At 42.5% G+C, this 20,510-nt stretch overlaps 1 protein-coding gene across 1 annotated transcript; it reads left to right on the forward strand.

Moving 5' to 3' along the window:
- Positions 1–334: 334 nt before the first annotated feature.
- Positions 335–4,956, forward strand: LOC137496910 (uncharacterized). Its single transcript, XM_068229748.1, has 3 exons — positions 335–355; positions 3,848–4,592; positions 4,686–4,956. Exons 1-3 carry the CDS (start codon positions 344–346, stop codon positions 4,796–4,798), a joined length of 870 nt encoding a protein of 289 aa, XP_068085849.1. The 5' UTR covers positions 335–343; the 3' UTR covers positions 4,799–4,956.
- Positions 4,957–20,510: the final 15,554 nt, after the last annotated feature.

Genomic DNA, 20,510 nt, shown 5'->3' on the forward strand with positions numbered 1-20,510 from the left:
CCCATCGTCGCCATAAGACCTATCTGTGTCGGTGCGACGTAAAGCCCCTAGCAAAAAAAAAACTGTTCTACCGTGGGCTGATAGTACATATTTCCACTCTTATTTATGGCGGACTATGTCAAGAGGATTAATAATTCAAATAGAGCATCACATGCTATGTCTCAATAAGTTAAGAGCGGTGATCAGGAAGAAGGTATGTAATGATGGTCGGAACTTGCTGTTCTGCTAATTATGTTGACACGCTTCAGTTTCCGTGCCTGGAGGGGGCCAAGTGTGAGAGTATAAAACTGGTCCACTCCCTACTTTCATCACTCAGTGTTGTGACTACTCTTCTCGCTGCAACATGAGGTTTCTAGTAAGTACACATCAAATGTTGTAATGTAGGACGCCTCAAGCAGCTGTTCTGTTCATTTAAAGTGAACTCTGCTCAGTAACCGGTCTGTATTTAATTGTCAAAAATTTTACTGACCCCATTATCGCGACAGTTACTCGTAACTGTTTATACCTAGTATTAAGGGAGCCCAATTTTACATCAGGACTACTAACGTCAGTAGACTTTCCTTTAGAGACGGCATATTTCCAATACATTTCAGGTTTACTTATATTCTTCGTATTATTATTAATCTGTTTACCCTCCAGGGTCGGTTTTTCCATCGAATTCATCGAGGGGTCAAACCTGTACCGCCTCTAGGGCAGTTTGTTGGAGCTTCAGACTTTGGGTCGGAGGATACAACTGGGGAGAATGACCAGTACCTCGCCCAGGCGGCCTCACCTGCTATGCTGAACAGGGACCTTGTGAAGGGATGGGACAATAATTTGAAGGGACAGGCAAGGAAGAGAGAAGGAAGTGGCCGTGGTCTTAAGTTAGGTACCATCCCTGGCATTTGCCTGAAATAGAAGTGGGAAACCACGGAAAACCACTTCGGAATTAACTGACGTGGGAATCGAACCCACCTCTACTCTGTTGACCTTCCGAGGCTGAGTGAACCCCGTTCCAGCCCTCATACCACTTTTCAAATTTCGTGGCAGAGCCGGGAATGGAACTCGGGCCTCCGGGGGTGGCAGCTAATCACTCTAACCATTACACCACAGAGGCGGACTGTATCAATCTTATAGATTGAATTACACAGTATTGTATAGGTGGATAAATCAAGGTTTTCTCATGTGTAATAAAATGATAAGTAACGCCAAATTAAAATTAAATTCCACCAACAAGTGCGTCGTCTCTAAAATTCTAGAGCAATGGATTGGACATAGCATTCGTTCATATATTTTCATTAGCACCAATCATATAGTACGAAAGCAGTGAATCGGACTATGAATATTCGAACGGATGATTACTAAATTATAACTGGAGACAATCCGGCAAAAATTCTGTAAACTCTTTGTTTAGGTCCTCCACATTGAATAGGTCTCATCGGAATTTCTCTGTCTCTTAATAACGACGGGTCCCTTAGCTGAGCCTCACATTGCTTCCACTCAATCATACCGGGCTTATAATTTGCATCATTCCTGTAAAGTACTTGCTATTTTCCTGCCATTGATCGATATTACATTAATTATTAGCTCATCAGTCAACATGTATTTATATATGTGTGTGAGACTTGATCTCTTAACACTTCATTTGGATGTAGAATATTTGTTGATGAGCGGGAGAGGAAGGCAATGTGCGAGCAGTTCTTCTCTACATCATATCAACGGATGACCCAGGGCTGTTGAACTGACCAAGGCTAAGTAGTCTTACTACCGATATGGTAGCGTAGAAAACATCCGCAAAGCCTATCGAAATCCAAATTGTTTTTTTTCTATTCAGAAAAGTTTCCGCTTAATGTAAGTCATTTATTTTAGATATTACTGTGTAATTGTTAAATTTCAAGTATTCAGTGAAGGAAATTGTTGAAGTGTCTTTCAGATATGAATTCTTAATACACCGTATTGTGTCAACACACACTACAGAACTCACAATATCACCAATTCTTAGACAGTTTTCTAATTCACTCTAACACATGAATACAGGGCGAGTTGGCCGTGTGGTTAGAGGCGCGCAGCTGTGAGCTTGCATGCGGTAGATAGTGGGTTCGAACCCCACTGTCGGTAGGCCTGAAGATTGTTTTCCCTCGTTTCTCATTTTCATACGAGGCAAATGCTGGGGCTGTACCTTTTCGTGCTTTCGGTGTACACCGTGTATACATTATAATAGCTTACCTGCTTTCTCTTGAGTACTAGGCGTTGTTCAGAAAGGCTGGGGGATGAAGTGAATATGTTGGTATTTCCCAGTTAAGACACTTTTGAGGAAACGATACCGTTGTGAATGTTTTATAAATCCTTTCTTCTCAACATTCATACTTTCACACGAAACACCTGCTGTTCACGCCCGTGGAACAGCTTCACGGAATCCTCAGTAGAAGTTAGGTTGCATCGTGACCAGGAGTACCGTGCTATTTACCTGTAAGTGCATTCTATTTGCTCTTCTCTAACTTAGATTTTAAAACATATTTATACTCAGAGAAGAATTGAATTTTCACTACTTCAACTTTCATTTACATTGAAAATCCACAGCCTGTTTCCAGTCTTTCGACCGGGTCAGGAATAGAACGAATGAAGCCCCATCTAGTGGCGAGGATATGAATTGTGCCGGCTGCCGAAGCCTATCGCGCTCCTCTGGGGCAATGATTCATGAAGGACACGTGAAACGAAATTATTGGAGAGTGTTGCTGGAATGAAAGATAACAGGGAAAACCGGAGTACCCGGAGAGAAACCTGTTCCGCCACCGCTTTGTCCAGCACAAATCCCACATGGAGTGAGCGAGATTTGAACCACGGAACCCAGCGGAGAGAGGGCTGCGCGCTGCCGCCTGAGTCATGGAGGCTCATTTTCATTTACATTAACTGCGAAAATTATGTATCTACAGTGATTCTAGTAATGAGTAAATGGCTAAGAACCTACAGTTTAATAGTGAATGGCAGGAAAAATACCGTTCCTTAATTTACAGCAAACATGCGATGCCCGATTTCACACAAAATACGATACATTTAAAAATATGTATTCAATATTAACCTCCATGTTACTATATTATTATCATCATCGTCAAACGGCGTCCGCGCCTCCTCAGGGAAGAGTGAAGTGCGCTCCATTACATGACACGTTTTGGACAGCCCTGATTTATTCATGAATTATAATACACTGTATTGCAATTCGTTCCCCTTGATATGACCAAAATATTCCAATTTGCACAGTTGGACAGTGTGTAGCACTATTTCAAATCCAGCGTATTGCTCTTACGTTAATCATGTGACAAACCCAGCGTATTATCATTATTCGTCTATAGATCTACATTCCGTAGTACACAATTTTCTTCTCTGATTCCTCAGATAGACTGCAGGCTTCAATAATAAGACAGAGTACACCTAGTTTTCCACGATGCTTAGTTTTGTGTTAGCACAGCAGTGTTCTTATTTTCATGTCACCAGAAGTATAATATTATAACTAAAGCCCGGATTTTTATGCAGTAACAGGTTAGATATCAACCTACTGTAATTTAGTAAAAAGTGTTGGTCACCCGCTCTTCAATAATGTAGCAAGAGTAATATAAATTATAGGGGTTCTGATTGGCCGAATCCCTAATGTTTATGCAAACCCCATAGCATGATCGTTGTGAAGGTAGACTATACTTACTGCTTACTTCTGTAAGTTTGCATACTAACCTATTCATGCACAAAAATCCGGTCTCCAATTATAACAGTTCCATGTAAAATGTCATTCTCAAAACATGTCGACTAAGATAAGATATTCTTCAGATCTAGAATCACTTCGAGCGATGTCTTAATTCTGATTTCAATCCAACAGGTGGTGCTGGTGATATCGGGAGCGGTGCTATGCGCAGCGGAAGAGAAGAAAGACTCCAAGACTGAAAAGAGAGGTATCCATGGGCTTGGATACGGAGGAGGACTCGAATTAGGAGGAGGACATGGTTTGGAGCTGAGTGGTGGCTATGGATACGGAGGTCTTGGCGGCGGACACGAGCTTGGAGGTAGCTATGGAGGAAGTTACGGAGGAAGCTATGGAGGAGGCTATGGAGGAGGTTATGGAGGAGGCTATGGAGGAGGCTATGGAGGAGGCTATGGAGGAGGACTGGAGTTGAGCGGTGGTCTTGGAGGTCACCACGAGAGTCATATCAAGGCCATCACTATCACTAAAGAAGTCAAGGTCCCTGTTCCTCATCCCTACCCAGTCCATGTTGAGAAGAAAGTCCCTGTACCTGTCAAGGTTCCCGTACCTGTCCATGTAGACAGGCCATACCCAGTTCATGTACCCAAACCATACCCAGTTCCCGTAGAGAAGCCAGTACCTTACCCAGTCGAGAAGAAGGTACCTTATCCTGTCAAGGTTCCAGTCAAGGTCCCTGTACCAGCACCATACCCAGTGCATGTTCCCAAGCCATACCCAGTCCCTGTCCACAAGCCAGTACCAGTACCGGTACCACATCCAGTGATCGTCAAGAAGCCCGTACCAGTGTACGTCAAGGGACACGACTACGGTAGCAGCTACGGAGGATCTTACGGCGGTGGCTACAGTCTTGGAGGCCATGAAGGTCTGAGTCTAGGCAGCCTTGGAGGATCATACGGTAGTGGCTACAGTCTAGGCGGCCATGGAGGATCATATGGCGGCAGCTACAGTCTTGGAGGCCATGAAGGTCTGAGTCTAGGCAGCCTTGGAGGATCTTACGGCGGTGGCTACAGTCTTGGAGGTCATGGTGGAGGTCTGGAGCTGAGCAGCTATGGAGGATATCACCACTAACACGACCTGGAAACCTCTGGAAGCCCTTGGCAGTCCTCTAACAGGAGGCCTTAGGGGTCCAACTAGTCCACAACACAGGAATCTTCCCTCAAACTTTCACACATCTGTCACCATACCATTCCGCATAATCATATTCTGACATTCTTCATCATTGTACATTCTGCAGTATTAAATAAAATATATTTTATGTATATTTCAATATTTCCTTTCTTGAAGACCTCACGTACTTGGGGGAGTCCTTAATAAAATGTGCCTTTCCTGTCCCATTTGTCCTATTTACACGATCATTTACATGTTAATTAATATGGTTCTTGTTTTCCAATTTTTGTCTAATAATAGCAAATATTTCCGAACTTTTGGTGTATTTAAAAGATATGTAGTTAATGTTCAAAATCTTGAAATAATTATTGATTTATTATTCTGATACTTTGCCAGTCGAGCTTAGATAAGTTAAAGGAAGAAACTGCAGTATTATTTTTATTTTCATTGTAATTCTCATATTTTGAATATTTTATAAACTTGTGTCATTGAATCGTGAAATTTCATATAATTCCTCACTTCAGCACAAAATATTTCTGAAAGTGAGTAGGCCTATCTTTTGTTAAAATAGATACCAAAAATTATGAATGATAATTCTCTGGACGTTCTTTGACGTTATAGTCATAGTCAGAAAAACACTCTGTGACACACAGGGGTGGGTCGAATCATGTAATTCAGATGTTAAATGAGCAAGGGTATTCAAGCGGTGAGTAGTGCTCAAGGTTCAGCGGGTGACCTAATTCCACGTTGCATTTATTTACACCTACGTCTCCCTTCACCCTCTGCAGTTATTGTCCTGGTTCCAAACAACCCAGCTAGTAATTACCACGATGATACTGATTACGCTAATAATAAACTATATATTAAAAGAGTTTACTCAAACCAGATTTGGCAACAAAAAAAATCTGTTCTACTGGAACGATTTGCTTCAGTTTTATTTTATCTTCTCAGGAATTACCTGCCAGTGAATCATGAGATATTGACAAGTCTGTAATATCAGCCAACTTGAGGAATCCCAAAATCACATCAATAAATGACCACTCAGGTGAAGGCTTACCTTAGCTCGCAATACGTTCTGCACTTAGCGACAAACACTTTCATTAATCTAGCAAGTCTTTCTGGAGCTATCTATACATCAAGGTATAAAAATGAAAATAGGTGTGAATTAATGAGGTACTTCCAGGCATCTCAGAAACTTACAACTTGCTACCATAGAGGCTGATGACCTCAGGGCCCCTAGAAAAACCGAAAATTCTCAAAAGGTCCTGAGAAGGGCACGCTGGGAGCTTCAAATTTTGGGCTCAGAGCATTATACCGCAGTCGTATGTATTTATCCAAAGCGATGACCTATAGGTGGGGGGGGGGGTTTCTAAGACACCCCTAGGATCCATACGGATGGACTGGGGAGGGACTGAAATGCAGAAATAACCTTAAACGTCATATATTACTGTTAGATCCATAGTTTCTGAGGTCACTGAGATGAATAGTGACACTCTGGATGCATTTTAAGTCTCAGAGTGCATTGAAGGTGAAAAGGGGTGAAAACAGTTCTTCAAAATGGCCGAGACTATGGATGTATGTGTGTATATTTTAGCATAGCTCTCAACAAAACATGGTACCCTAATGACTATCTGGAGAAAAAGGTGTAGGAAATACAGAGGTAATCTGGATGAAAATGGAATCTTATGACTTATACCAGACTCAGAGGAAATCCGAGACACATTTAGGGAAAGACGTTCGAAAGTTTTACGGATATATTCTCAGTAATTAGAGACTGTCCAAAAAAAATCTCAATCAATGGAAATGAAAATCTACAGCCTGTTTTCCAGTCATTCGACCGGGTCAGGAATGGAACGAATGAATGAAGCCCCCATCTAGCGGCAAGGACAGGAAATGTGCCGGTTGCCGAAGCCTGTCGCACTCCTCTGGGGCAATGATTAATGAATGGTAGATGAAATGAAATGAGAATGGAGAGTGTTGGTGGAATGAAAGATGACAGGGAAAACCGGAGTACCCGGAGAAAAACCTGTCCCACCTCCGCTTTGTCCAGCACAAATCTCACATGGAGTGACCGGGATTTGAACCACGGAACCCAGCGGTGAGAGGCCGCCGCGCTGCCGCCTAAGCCACGGTGGCTCTGCCCTATCAATGAAAGTTTAAAAAATAGCTGTTCGAAGTTAGAAGACATCTTCAGAAAATGCGCATCACAGATGACATTTTAAGTTCACAATATTAGTCGACACTAATATAATATATAAACATAATCCAAGCGCTACCACCAAGAAAACCTGGTCAGAAGATCGCAGGATAAACCACAGCGAGAAGATGAAGAGATTTTGGGAGAAGAAAGAGGCAACGAGATCAGCTAAGTAAGTTCAGTCGGGCATAAAGAAGAAGAAGAACCACGTGGCGGTAAATATTGTCACAAGGGGTTGGCGTATTTGCGTACCTTCAAATACCAGTGGACTGACTTTGGATCGAGCCCTCCAACTCGGGGTCAGAAGGCCAGCACTCTACCGTGTGAGTCAATCAGCTGGGCTGGTAATTTTATCTGAGTGTCATATTTCCCACCTCTCCTGCAAAGTAAACATCTTCCCGTTCTGTTTGCCTACTGTCATAAGTTTCCGTCATGAATATTGAACCTGTGTTGCGGGTCAGTATTTCACTGCACTGCAGGCGATTGATGAACTTCGTTTCAGCTAGTCTGCCAGTTTCCGAACGATGGAACTTCGCCCTAGAGCGTTGACATCGTAACAAATTCTGATAGCCTTACAAGATGCTGGATTGGCAGATTATCGAACGTAAACAGTTTCGAAGGATGAAATCTTGTAATTATACGCCAATGCGCATATGATCACTACCAGATGACCCCCCAGATTTCTGTATAATTTTAACCTCAGTTACGTGGCATTTACTTCTAAAATTCCGTGTGTATTTCCAGGATTCTAACCGAGACCCGTTCAAATTATGAGCCTTTCCTACTACAAAAATGGACTATGTTCCTTTCACATGTACATACCAGCAGACTATTTTTCTCTAACTCATTTTCCTGGATAGGAGTCACCCGCAACAACTCTCTGAACTTCGACATTTTGAACTTTGTCCTTTCTTGGCACGGAGTTTAAAAGAAATTAAATGCCCTAAAAAACAAATAATGAATATACAGTTTTGTTTAAATTGCTGCGTACTTGATGCAGTTAGATTTCCACTTCTATGTCTTCACCAGAATACAGTTAGAGAGAAAAGAAGAAAGATAGAGCCACCACAGTTACAGTGTTAAGGAATGTCTATTTTGCACTAATCAAAGCGAATTTTTAATTATTACATAACAAGAAGAAGAGGAAGAAGAAATAGGTGTAAGACTTCATAGACCAACAGATATTGTTTAACACAGGAAAATAAGAGAATTGATCAAACAAACTCTAACCAACAAAATAGCAAACGTTTCTGGAGGAAATTTCCAAACAATTCGAAATCAGAACCGGTGTCCGAAAAGGAGATGGATTATAACTATTCAACCTAGTTTGGATAAATTGGTTTGTAAATATAAAAAGAAACTAAAAGGATAATATTGGAAGATTTCTTTTAAAAAATCACCCCGATTGCTTAGCTTTTTCAGAGGACCTTTAAATCCTTTCCAGAAGCACACTAGAAGCAATCCCGTCCATAAAAATCTTCTTGAAATAGTGGCCAAAACCGTACTCCAAATTTCATTTGAAAATACGCATTATACGAAAGGAATTAAGTCAAGTTTCGACAATGAATCATTAATGACCACATTCTCAAAAATCTTCCAGGTATCTAGGCTAAATTATTCAGGCAGCAGGGATAAATAAGGAAACGAACAAAGAAAGAACTGCAAGGAGCTTACAAATTCATCTGGAACAAATACCAAAAATATATTAGAAAATATTCTAAATTACGAAACTATAACACAGTCATCAAACCAGAAGCATGACGAGAAATGTTAGCTGGAAAGTACATACGGAATGTCCGCTAAATCGCTGAGTATTCCAACCTCTGGAAAATGCTAAATGAGAGAGGATCCTAACATACCGTCGTTCCGCCTCAAAATACCGCTATGTGACAATGTTCAGGGGAGAAGTACTGACCCGCAGTACATATATCATGTAGAACGAAACTTTGTTGCGATACTGAACCTTAGATAACAGAACCTTTCTGGTCAGAGCTCTAAGCTCGGTTTTTGTAGGCATAACGAAGATATCTCCTTTAGACTCTTCCATGTTGAGTTCAGTTTGGGAAGAAATACTGAGCATCGCAACATCGCATACTATGTACATAATAAGTGCTGGAAAAACAAACGTGCAGGTGGAGTGTGAGAGTCGTCCGCCAGTTTCTTCCACTTTTCACAAGTGACAAGGCAAGCAAGCACGTGCAACAACCCGTCCGTGCCAAATTCCTCACTTTCACCACAACGTCAATATCTTCAAAACTACACCTCATATGACATTGAAACGAAGTGTATTACGCTTGCCTCATAATGTTCATGCTCAACAGTTTACCACACTGCCTGTATATTCCTGTGTGTAATACCAGTTCATAGAAACGTCAGCACATTTTGGTGAATAAGCATGTATTATTAGAAAAATATCAGGCCTCTGTTGTGGTATGAGGCAAATTAAGATGATCGAGATTCTCTTTCTATTCTTTCTTCACGAACAGTGACTTACTTGGTTCTAAAAATACGCTTCTGTATGATCTGATCCCCAAACAAATATTCCAGTACTCGGGAGTATAATTCCATTTAAATTGAATTATATATAAGACACTAAGATTTGGTTTCCATGAGACACAGAATAATTCACTAGCGATGTATATGCATTTGTAATAAAGTTTCGAGCCATAGGTTATTAGTGAGATTTCAAGCACTGTGACGTCCGTACACATGGATTCAGACGATTGCTACTGAAACTTTTACAATCAGATCTTAATTTTTTTCAATTTATATATTTCCCTCCACTTTACAAATCCTTTGGGAATCGTTCCTCTGGCTCCAAAGAATAGGCATTTTACGGTAATTCTGTCGATGTTATACACTGACTGACAGAGCAAATGCAACACCAAGAAGGAGTGGTCAGAACTTTATGCCAATTGCAGGGTAGACTGACGTCACTGAGGTATGCTCATGATGTGAAATGCGCCGCTGTGCTGCGCACGTAGCGAACGATAAATGGGACACGGCGTTGGCGAATGGCCCACTTTGTACCGTGATTTCTCAGCCGACAGTCATTGTAGAACGTGTTGTCGTATGCCACAGGACACGTGTATAGCTAAGAATGCCAGGCCGCCGTCAACGGAGGCATTTCCAGCAGACAGACGACTTTACGAGGGGTATGGTGATCGGGCTGAGAAGGGCAGGTTGGTCGCTTCGTCAAATCGCAGCCGATACCCATAGGGATGTGTCCACGGTGCAGCGCCTGTGGCGAAGATGGTTGGCGCAGGGACATGTGGCACGTGCGAGGGGTCCAGGCGCAGCCCGAGTGACGTCAGCACGCGAGGATCGGCGCATCCGCCGCCAAGCGGTGGCAGCCCCGCACGCCACGTCAACCGCCATTCTTCAGCATGTGCAAGACACCCTGGCTGTTCCAATATCGACCAGAACAATTTCCCGTCCCGTCGATTGCTTGAAGGAGGCCTGCACTCCCGGCGTCCGCTCAGAAGACTACCATTGACTCCACAGCATAGACGTGCACGCCTGGCATGGTGCCGGGCTAGAGCGACTTGGATGAGGGAATGGCGGAACGTCGTGTTCTCCGATGAGTCATGCTTCTGTTCTGTCAGTGATAGTCACCGCAGACGAGTGTGGCGTCGGCGTGGAGAAAGGTCAAATCCGGCAGTAACTGTGGAGCGCCCTACCGCTAGACAACGCGGCATCATGGTTTGGGGCGCTATTGCGTATGATTCCACGTCACCTCTAGTGCGTATTCAAGGCACGTTAAATGCCCACCGCTACGTGCAGCATGTGCTGCGGCCGGTGGCACTCCCGTACCTTCAGGGGCTGCCCAATGCTCTGTTTCAGCAGGATAATGCCCGCCCACACACTGTTCGCATCTCCCAACAGGCTCTACGAGGTGTACAGATGCTTCCGTGGCCAGCGTACTCTCCGGATCTCTTACCAATCGAACACGTGTGGGATCTCATTGGACGCCGTTTGCAAACTCTGCCCCAGCCTCGTACGGACGACCAACTGTGGCAAATGGTTGACAGAGAATGGAGAACCATTCCTCAGGACACCATCCGCACTCTTATTGACTCTGTACCTCGACGTGTTTCTGCGTGCATCGCCGCTCGCGGTGGTCCTACATCCTACTGAGTCGATGCCGTGCGCATTGTGTAACCTGCATATCGGTTTGAAATAAACATCAATTATTCGTCCGTGCCGTCTCTGTTTTTCCCCAACTTTCATCCCTTTCGAACCACTCCTTCTTGGTTTTGCATTTGCTCTGTCAGTCAGTGTATAATCATTGAGAAAAGAGAATTCTTTCTTTCTTAATTTGCTTACCCTCCAGGGTTGGTTTCTCCCTCGGACTCAGTGTGGGATCCCACCTCTACCGCCTCAAGGGCTGTGTCCTGGAGCGTGAGACATTGGGTCGGGGATACAACTGGGGAGAATGGCCAGTACCTCGGCCAGGCGGCCTCACCTGCTATGCTGAACAGGGGCCTTGCGGGGAGATGGGAAGATTGGAAAGGATAGGCAAGGAAGAAGAAAGGAAGCGGCCGTGGCCTTAAGTTAGGTACCATCCCGGCATTTGCCTGGAGCTGAAGTGGGAAACCACGGAAAACTACTTCGAGGGTGGCTGAGGTGGGAAACGAACCCACCTCTACTCAGTTGACCTCCCCAGGCTGAGTGGTCCCCGTTCTAACCCTCGTTCCACTTTTCAAATTTCGTGGCAGAACCGGAAATCGAACCCGGGCCTCCGGGGATGGCAGCTGATCACACTAACCACTACACCAAAGGGGCGGACACAATCGGATCTTAACGGGGTATTTTTTTTTTCAATTCATATGTTTCCTTCCACTTTACAATTCCTCTGGGAATCGTTCCTCTGGCTCCGAAGAATAGGCCTTTTATGGTAATTCTGTCGATGTTATACTCGTATAATCATTGAGAAAAGAGAATTGCTGGCTCATATATATACCGGCTGGTTCACCAGCCTCTTATTTTTTCCGGAGGTAGTTAACCCAACTAACGCTTATATCTGTTATCCGAAAAAAAACATAGTACCTGCTTCTTTATGGCCTTAGTACAACCATACCGTTTATACAATGTTCGCGAATATGATAAAAATCATTAACGGCAGTGTTATTACATAAACTGTAAAGAATGAGGAAGACGATCACAGCTGCGAATAACACTATCTTACGTTTGGATGGGGAGTGTTTATAAGGACTACAACATCCTGACAACGCACCGACGCTCGCGGTAGCTAAAGTGGCTAATGCACGAGTTAGTGCCGTTGCGTGAGCGAAGCTCTGTGGTAGTAGGTTCGAATCAAAGGCTGGTACTCTAATTTTTCTATTAACGCCATTTACAGTGACTGTAATATAGCCGCGTATCATCCTGCTCCAAAGAGTGAATGTTTATATAGCCCTAAAATGTACCGTTTTTATCCGATGATACGTAGCCAGGTTGGACTACGATGTGATGATCTGTAGGTAGGAAGTATGCTACCCTGCATATTCAGAGTAACATTGTTGACCACTCGACAGTGTTTGGTCCACCTTGTCAATACACGTTTCGTAATTGAAAATTATTTACTCATTCTTTCTTTCTTTCTTTCTTTCTTTCTTTCTTTCTTTCTTCCGTTTACTCTCCAGGATTGTTTCTACCCTCGCACTCAGCCAGGGATCCCACCTCTACCGCCTCAAAGGCAGTGTCCTGGAACTTGAGACTTTGGGTCGAGGGATACAACTGGGGAGGAAGACCAGTAACTCGCATCACCAGCTCTGCTGAACAGGGGCCTTGCAGGGGGATGGGGAGATTGGAAGGGATAGACAAGGAAGAGGGAAGGAAGCGGCCGTAATTTAGGTACCATCCCGGCATTTCCCTGGAGGATAAAACCACTTTTGAGGATGGCCGAGGTGGGAATCGAACCTCCTCTACTCAGTTGATCACCTGAGGCTCAGTGGACCCCGTTCCAGCACTCGTACCACTTTTCAAATTTCGTGGCAGAGCCGGGAATCGAACACGGGCCTCCGGCCATGGCAGCTTATCACACTAACCACTACACCACAGAGGCGGCATTATTTATTTATTTATTTATTTATTTATTTATTTATTTATTTATTTATTTATTTATTTATTTATTTATTTATTAGAGGTTTAACGTCGCGCTAACCCATCAAAGGTTTTTCGGCGATGGAAGGACGGGAGTAGTGGTCTTGGCATTAATTAAGGTACAGCTCCAGCATTTGCCTGGTCTAAAATGGGAAACCACGGTAAAGCATATTTAGGAATACCAATGGTGGAATTCGAACCCAACATCCCCTGAACGCAAGCTTACAGCTTATGCGATCCAAACTGCACGGCCAACTCACTGTGTAAGTTACAGTTATGAAGGTATTTAGGGGTTGTATTAAAGATGTAAAGGGGAGGGCGTGTAAGTCTCTGATGAGACTCCATTTAAAGTATGGTTCTAGCGTATGGGGCTCACACCAGGATTACTTGATTCGAGAATTGTAAAAGATCGAAAGGAAAGCAGCACTTTTTTTTTCCTGCGAGATTTCAGACAAGAGAGTAGACTAGTATTACGAAAATGTTGCTAACCCTGAGCTGGGAATACTTGGAAGTAAGGAGACGAACAGTTCGACTAAGTGTTGGTTCCGAGCTGTCAGCGGAGAGATGACTTGAATTGTGTTTCTTCAAGTATGAAAGATCGTAATATGAATATAAAGTTGAAATTCAAGAGCACAAAGTGGGCGAATATTCGTTTATGGAAGAGGAATTAGGGAATAGGAAAGTTTACTGAGTGAGGTGTTCGACAAACAAATGTCCAAATACTTCGAAGTCATTTAAGAAATGGCCAGGTAAAATGGAAATGGCGTATGGCTTTTAGTTCCGGGAGTGTCCAAGGACAAGTTCGGCTCGCCAGGTGCAGGTCTTTTGATTTGACTCGCGTAGGCGACCTGCGCGTCGTGATGAGGATGCAATGATGATGAAGACGACAGATACACCCAGCCCCCGTGCCAGCGAAATTAACCAATTGTGGTTAAAATTCCCGACCCTACCGGGAATCGAACCCGGATCCCCTGCGACCAAAGGCTAGCACGCTAGCCATTTAGCCATGGAGCCGGTCAATGACCAGGTAAACAACTGATAGGGAATCTTCCAACTGGGTGACATCCCTAAATGCAGATCAGCGCTGATTTGTTTGACTAAGTACCGAGCTCGATAGCTGCAGTGCGACCAGTATCCGGGAGATAGTGGTTCGAACCCCACTGTCGGCAGACCTGAAGATGGTCTTCAGTGCTTTCCCATTTTATACAAAGAAAATGCTGGGACCGTACTTCAATTAAGACCACAGCCGCTTCCTGCCAACTCTAGCCCTTTCCTGTCCCATCGTCGCCATAAGACATATCTGTGTTGGTGCGACGTAAAAAAACTTGTAAAAATGTTTGATTAAGTGATTGAAATCGACAAAGGATCTGGAAATTTTTGTCCTGAAGCCCACCAGAAGCACAATAATTGTAACATTTTTAAAGTTGTGCATTTTTTTTTCTGAAACCTTTCGCAGTTGGTTCATGAATCTTCTTCCTTTGTCTCTTCGTAAAGTACATTATATTTATATTTCAAGAAAATTTCCACCACACAATAAAAGATGAAAAGTGATATTTTGAACAAATAATAATAATAATCTTTTGAAGCCTCTGTGGCGCAGGCGACAGCACGCCGGCCTCTCACCGCTGGATACCGCCGTTCGAATCCCGGCCACTCCATGTGAGATTTGTGCTGGACAAAGTGGAGGCAGGACGGGTTCTTCTACGGGCACTCCGGTTTTCCCTGTCATCTTTCATTCCAGCAACACTCCCCAATATAATTTCATTTCATTAATGATTCATTAATCATTGCCCCAGAGGATTGCGACATACTTCGGCAGGTGGCACAATTCCTATCCTCGCCGCTAGATGGGGGCTTCATTCGTTCCATTCCTGACCCTGTCGAATGACTGGAAACAGGCTGTGGATTTTCATTTCAATAATAATCTTTTGATCTCCGGTACCTTGTCTTTGATGCCATCTAGACCACCTGCGTGACAATTTTGACGTTCTACTTTTCTCTGCCAGGAGGCTGAGGAATGATTCTCTTTTAAACGGTCTAAATTAAACTTAATTATGTTGTCGGGAAAACACTAAAACTGTCAGCAGAGGTCGTTTAGGTGCCTACATTGCACTACATCGATCAGCAGATGGAGTTAGTTACAACCTTCAAATATCCGACCTCCTCTGTCGGGTTTGAAGCTGTAATCAAGGAATCTAGAAACGGCATTCTAGCACTGATCCACAAAGGAAGCTATTATATAAGATATTTCCAGATGATAATGGTGGTGTTACGGTTTTAAAGGAAGGTTTTCGGAAATGATTTATTGTAACAGATACCTTTTAATTAGCAGTCTAGCTGGAAGTGAAAGTTATGACAATGAGACTGGCCGTCAAGAACAGGATGAAATATATGAGAACTAAAGAAAGTGCATGATACACGGTGCAAACTTGCTTCCTGTAACAACAGAAGGGGAGAAGGCGAAGAAACAATATCCGTTATTTATCCTTTCTCGGTCTCTCTGTGAACAATAACTTCATTACCAACATTCGATCAGCATATGCATATTACGTTCAAGCCAAAGTTAATGGTAGAGTATCAGACGAAGTTTGATGGCCCTCTGATACAAGTAGCAGTATTACCAAGAGGGAATGAATGGTAATTCTCTAAAGAATGAGTACTTTAAGTGTTGAACCAACAATCGTATCCAGATAGAGGTAGGAGTTCATTGATATACAGCTGTATGTTTCCCTCCGTGAGTTCAAACAAATGGCTGAGTAGCTTTAATATTCTTCAAAACATTTATACAAATCGAAACCTTTTTTTCGATGCGTAGACTTACACAGGATACATAATCACCTTTGGTTAAACTTCCCGTAAAATACAAGGCCACCGTTTTTTTAAGAAACCGTGTTCCATTGTTCAAAAGAACTTCGTCAGGACTTGAAGATTTGTTATAAAGAAAGCTATTTCTCTTGAGTTTCATGTCGGCACTTCAATATTTATAGAGGAAACCATTTACTTTAAGTTTCAAGTCAGGACTTCAAAATTTGTTACAGAGGAAGCTATTTCTTTCCAGTTTCAAATTAGTTCATCTAAAACTGTGATGTTTTTCAGTCTATCAAAATCAATGTAAAATAAAATATTCGGAAATATCTGAAAAGATAACAATTAATTGAAATTAGTTAAATTTAATTAAAATCATCCTTTTCACGTACAATATGTTATTAAATTGTCTTCTAATTTCGTAATCCTACATTGGTTTCGACAGAATATCACATATTCATTGAGCATTTGAAAGTGTATTGCCATTTTAATTTAAAATAATCGCTATTATATTATAGACCCCATGTTGAATATAACTTTCATTTTCTTAATGTGCGCGGGTTATCGGTTTAACCTTCCGTCAGTCGTAATGAGCCTGAGTTTCGGGAAGTTCACGTGGACAGTTATGAAGTACTCCTTATGTTATATAGGTATGTTAAAGCCAGTTGAGGATGGTTTAGCGAAATTCTTATCCCAAAATAAGCCGCATTTTGTAACCAAGTATTTTCTTCAAAATTTTAGGTATCTTTGCAGTATTTACGTTTTTAATCACAGAGAAAGTCTTATGTTGGCGGAAACTATGTTCATACGTCTCAGCAATAACAACAAACATGGGAAATATCATAAAGAGGGCTAAACAGTTCATTTATTCTTCAGTAAGGATTCTACAAGAACACTAATATTTTCGACACAAAAGAAAATCCGTGTCGTTTAAGTGGTCAGTAATCAGAGAGCACTAGCATTTATGTGATACTATACATGATGACAACACGTAAAATAAAAATATTTTCTTCCAACCTTTCATCTAAAGTTACATTTTTACCCAAACTATATGAATTTATGCAGTTCTTTACGAATATTTCGCACAGGCGCTAGTCGGTCATGTTCTTTTCTTTCTTCATGGGTTTGGCGATCGTCAAATCTTAAACAACGAATCAAGAACTTAAATCTCCCGAGGCTCATTATCAGTGCAAACTTTTCTGTACCATCTCCATCAGTTCCCGAGAGATCTTCAAGGCTCTGCCTTATTCTCTCTGCAAGATCCTGCCAAGTACAATAGGCCAAAGAATGCTCTAATCTCTATCTGGTCTGTAAGCTCAGCATCCCTTTCACAAGAAAAATTTTGTTTCACGTAATCCACGTATTGATTTGTGTAAGTTATAATAGTGTCTATTATTTCCTCCGTAAATAAACACTGCCAGGAGTAAAGCGGTGGTTTATCTTGCCTTGCTTGTCCTATAACTCCAGGTAGATATCGTACGAGATTGTGCTTCCTGGCGCGGACCCGTTGGGATGGCAGCACCGTACACCATTTTGTCTTGTCTTTCCCTTCGTAATAATTAGCACTGGCCTCTAATGCTCATTGTTCATCATCATCACCGTTGTCTTCTTCTTGTCCTGTTTCCGAGTCACCATCTCTTGGTTCCAGAAGATCGTCACTGCTTGTGTCACTTTCGTCCTCAAAATTCTCATGTAACGCATTATCATTTTCATCCAGAAATAGTCGTTGGACATCCTCCACATCTTCTGCTCTGTCTAAGTTGAAATGTTCCTTCCTACTGGCCATAATGTATGGTAAATCTAAAATAAAGAGTAATTAGGACGTAAGTAGTCGCAATGTGCCTGTGAGGCACCGGACTTATATTGCAATATCTACATGCTTGCAAGGAAATTACACCAAATTTAGGGTAAACAAATAATTTAACTACTTACAGAACAGCAATTGTCTTTGAAACACCAATCAGTCGCAATGATCTGCCAGAAGAGTTGGAACACTTCCGGCCTATGGAGCGAGTGAACACAGACTGCCTGTGGCATGACTAGTCAGAGGATGAGAATTGTAGGTCCTCGCATTGGAGCGGTAGCGACCGATGACTTCAGCCTGTGCCTGTGAGATCAGTTACGACCGAGAGAAGGTTGAATTCAGATATTGGCAGAGTGAGTCTGTTCAGAGTTTACTCGGGATGATGGACGGAGGAATTAATAACAGGGACAAATTTGACAATACGTAAACAGCCAATAAGTTTCAAGATGGCATCAAACTCCATAAGATGGAGGGGATGTGCTCCCGAAGAACACAAGGAAAGAGGTTGCTGATGGACTCAGAAAATACTAGCCAGAAGTCGAATCTGGAATGGGTCAAGTGCAGGTGAATTATTTTCAAAAAATCGCTTTTAGCATTTTTGTGTATTATTATTCTTTGAAGTTTTCTCTTTCAGAATACCTATGGATTACATACGTTAGTAATTTTTTGGGCCTAAATATTGGTTTCAGAAATGTCTGGACTAACTAGCCACGCCCCGTTTAAATGTCCTCGTGTGGGAACCAAAAAGCCAAGACTGAGGGTGAAGATAATTCTCATAAACAATCATTACCTTAGTGTATTATTGAAACCATAACACCGGTTTATCAAGACCTTAGTGACAAAAGACTCTTGGAAAAATGCGTACATGGACAAACACAGAATTCTAATGAGAGTTTCCATCACTGTATTTGGGAACGTGTGCCAAAAGGAGGTATTTGTGGGTCTTACTACACTAAAAATTGAGTGTTTTGGATGCAATTATCTACTTCAATAAAGGTGATGCATCCACGTGTAAAGTTTTAGTGTCCTTAAGAATGTCTTCCGGGGAAAATAAAGCCTCAGGATAAGTAAGGCTGATAGGACATATTTGAAATCTCTAAGGATGCCAGAACAAAGAGGAGAAATAGGAAAGGACAGCAGGAAGATAAGTGTATCTTCAATCATGAGGAACATGGCGCTAGAATACATTGAGACTCAACGGGTTGGTGATAATCTTATATCTTTACTTTAAACTGATATTATTAATTTGAAATGCTCTCCTGTAATATTGTATTTTTGAATATTTGTTTTCAACCTTGTATATCACACGTTTGGTTTCATATACAATCCCTAAGTTTGGATTTTACTTTTCCACTGTGAGCAAATGGACCCTGCATTTATGACTCAAACAATTTAGGGTTGATTATTTTTCCATCTGTGAATGTGAGGAACTCCAATTCAAACTGCGCAAGTATCTGAAGTTTACAGGAACCAGAGTAAATGTGTCGATTTCATATCGAAGATGTACGACAATTTTGAGGAATTGTGACATTTCTAGAGTCAATACGTTGTGGAGATTTCTGGATCTTATGCGAGTAGAACTGGGAGATGAGGCTGGCTCGAATTTTTCTTTCTTTCTTTCTTTCTTTCTTTCTTTCTTTCTTTCTTTCTTTCTTTCTTTCTTTCTTTCTTTCTTTCTTTTGCCTGGCTGCGTGGCTCAGACGGTTAAGGCGCTGGCCTTCTAACCCCAACTTGGCAGGTTCGATCCTGGCTCAGTCCGTTGGTATTTGAAGGTGCTCAAATACGACAGCCCCGTGTCGGTATATTTACTGGCACGTAAAAGAACTCCTGCGGGACTAAATTCCGGCACCTCGGCGTCTCCGAAGACCGTAAAAGTAGTTAGTAGGACGTAAAGCAAATAGCATTATTATTACTTTCTTTCTTTCTTTCTTTCTTTCTTTCTTAATCTGCTTACCCTCCAGGGTTGGTTTTTCCCTCGGACTCAGCGAGGGATCCCACCTCTACCGCCTCAAGAGCAGTTTCCTGGAGCGCGAGACATTTGGCCGGGGATACAACTGGGGAGGATGACTAGTACCTCGCCCAGGCGGCCTCGCCTGCTATGCTGAACAGGGGCCATGGCGGGAGATGGGAAGATTGGAAGGGATAGAAAAGGAAAAGGGAAGGAAGCGGCCGTGCCCATAAGTTAGGTACCATTACGGCATTTGGTGGAGGAGAAGTGGGAACCACGGAAAACCACTTCCAGGATGGCTGAGGTGGGAATTGAACTCACCTCTACTCAGTTAACATCCCGAGGCTGAGTGGACCCCGTTTCAGCCCTCGTACCAATTTTCAAATTTCGTGCAGAGCCGGGAATCGAACCCGGGCCTCCGGGGGTGGCAGCTAATCACATTAACCACTGCACCACAGAGGTAGACTGGCTCGAATTTTAAGAGGGTAAATTTTCTCTTCGACCATCATTCAAATCAAAACATCAATCACAGTTGTATGTGCAAAACGTAATGCCTACCATAATGGACTCCATACGGTATCAACCTTTTATGTTGAATACATACTATAGAAATAAAGCATCTTAGTTCAAAAAGCGATTGCCTTCGCTGGGGTTCGAACAGAGGGAGGGATTCTAACAAATATTGCATTCAGTTATCTGGCTCCCACAACACACATCTTCAGCATTATCTAGCGAATACAGAGTCAGTAGCAAGCTGTCTATAACACGGTAACTTGTAGCCCACTGACAACTCAAGGGAGGAGAACAGGAAGAAGGA

Source organism: Anabrus simplex, chromosome 11 (genome assembly GCF_040414725.1).
Source record: "Anabrus simplex isolate iqAnaSimp1 chromosome 11, ASM4041472v1, whole genome shotgun sequence".
In the NCBI taxonomy this organism is placed as follows: domain Eukaryota; kingdom Metazoa; phylum Arthropoda; class Insecta; order Orthoptera; family Tettigoniidae; genus Anabrus; species Anabrus simplex.

What these genes read in the sequence shown, in the direction of transcription:
- LOC137496910 (XM_068229748.1), top strand. An exon ending in CAGTCTTGGAGGCCATGAAG is followed by an intron (nt 4,593 to 4,685) that starts GTCTGAGTCTAG and finishes ACAGTCTTGGAG; the next exon opens with GCCATGAAGGTCTGAGTCTA.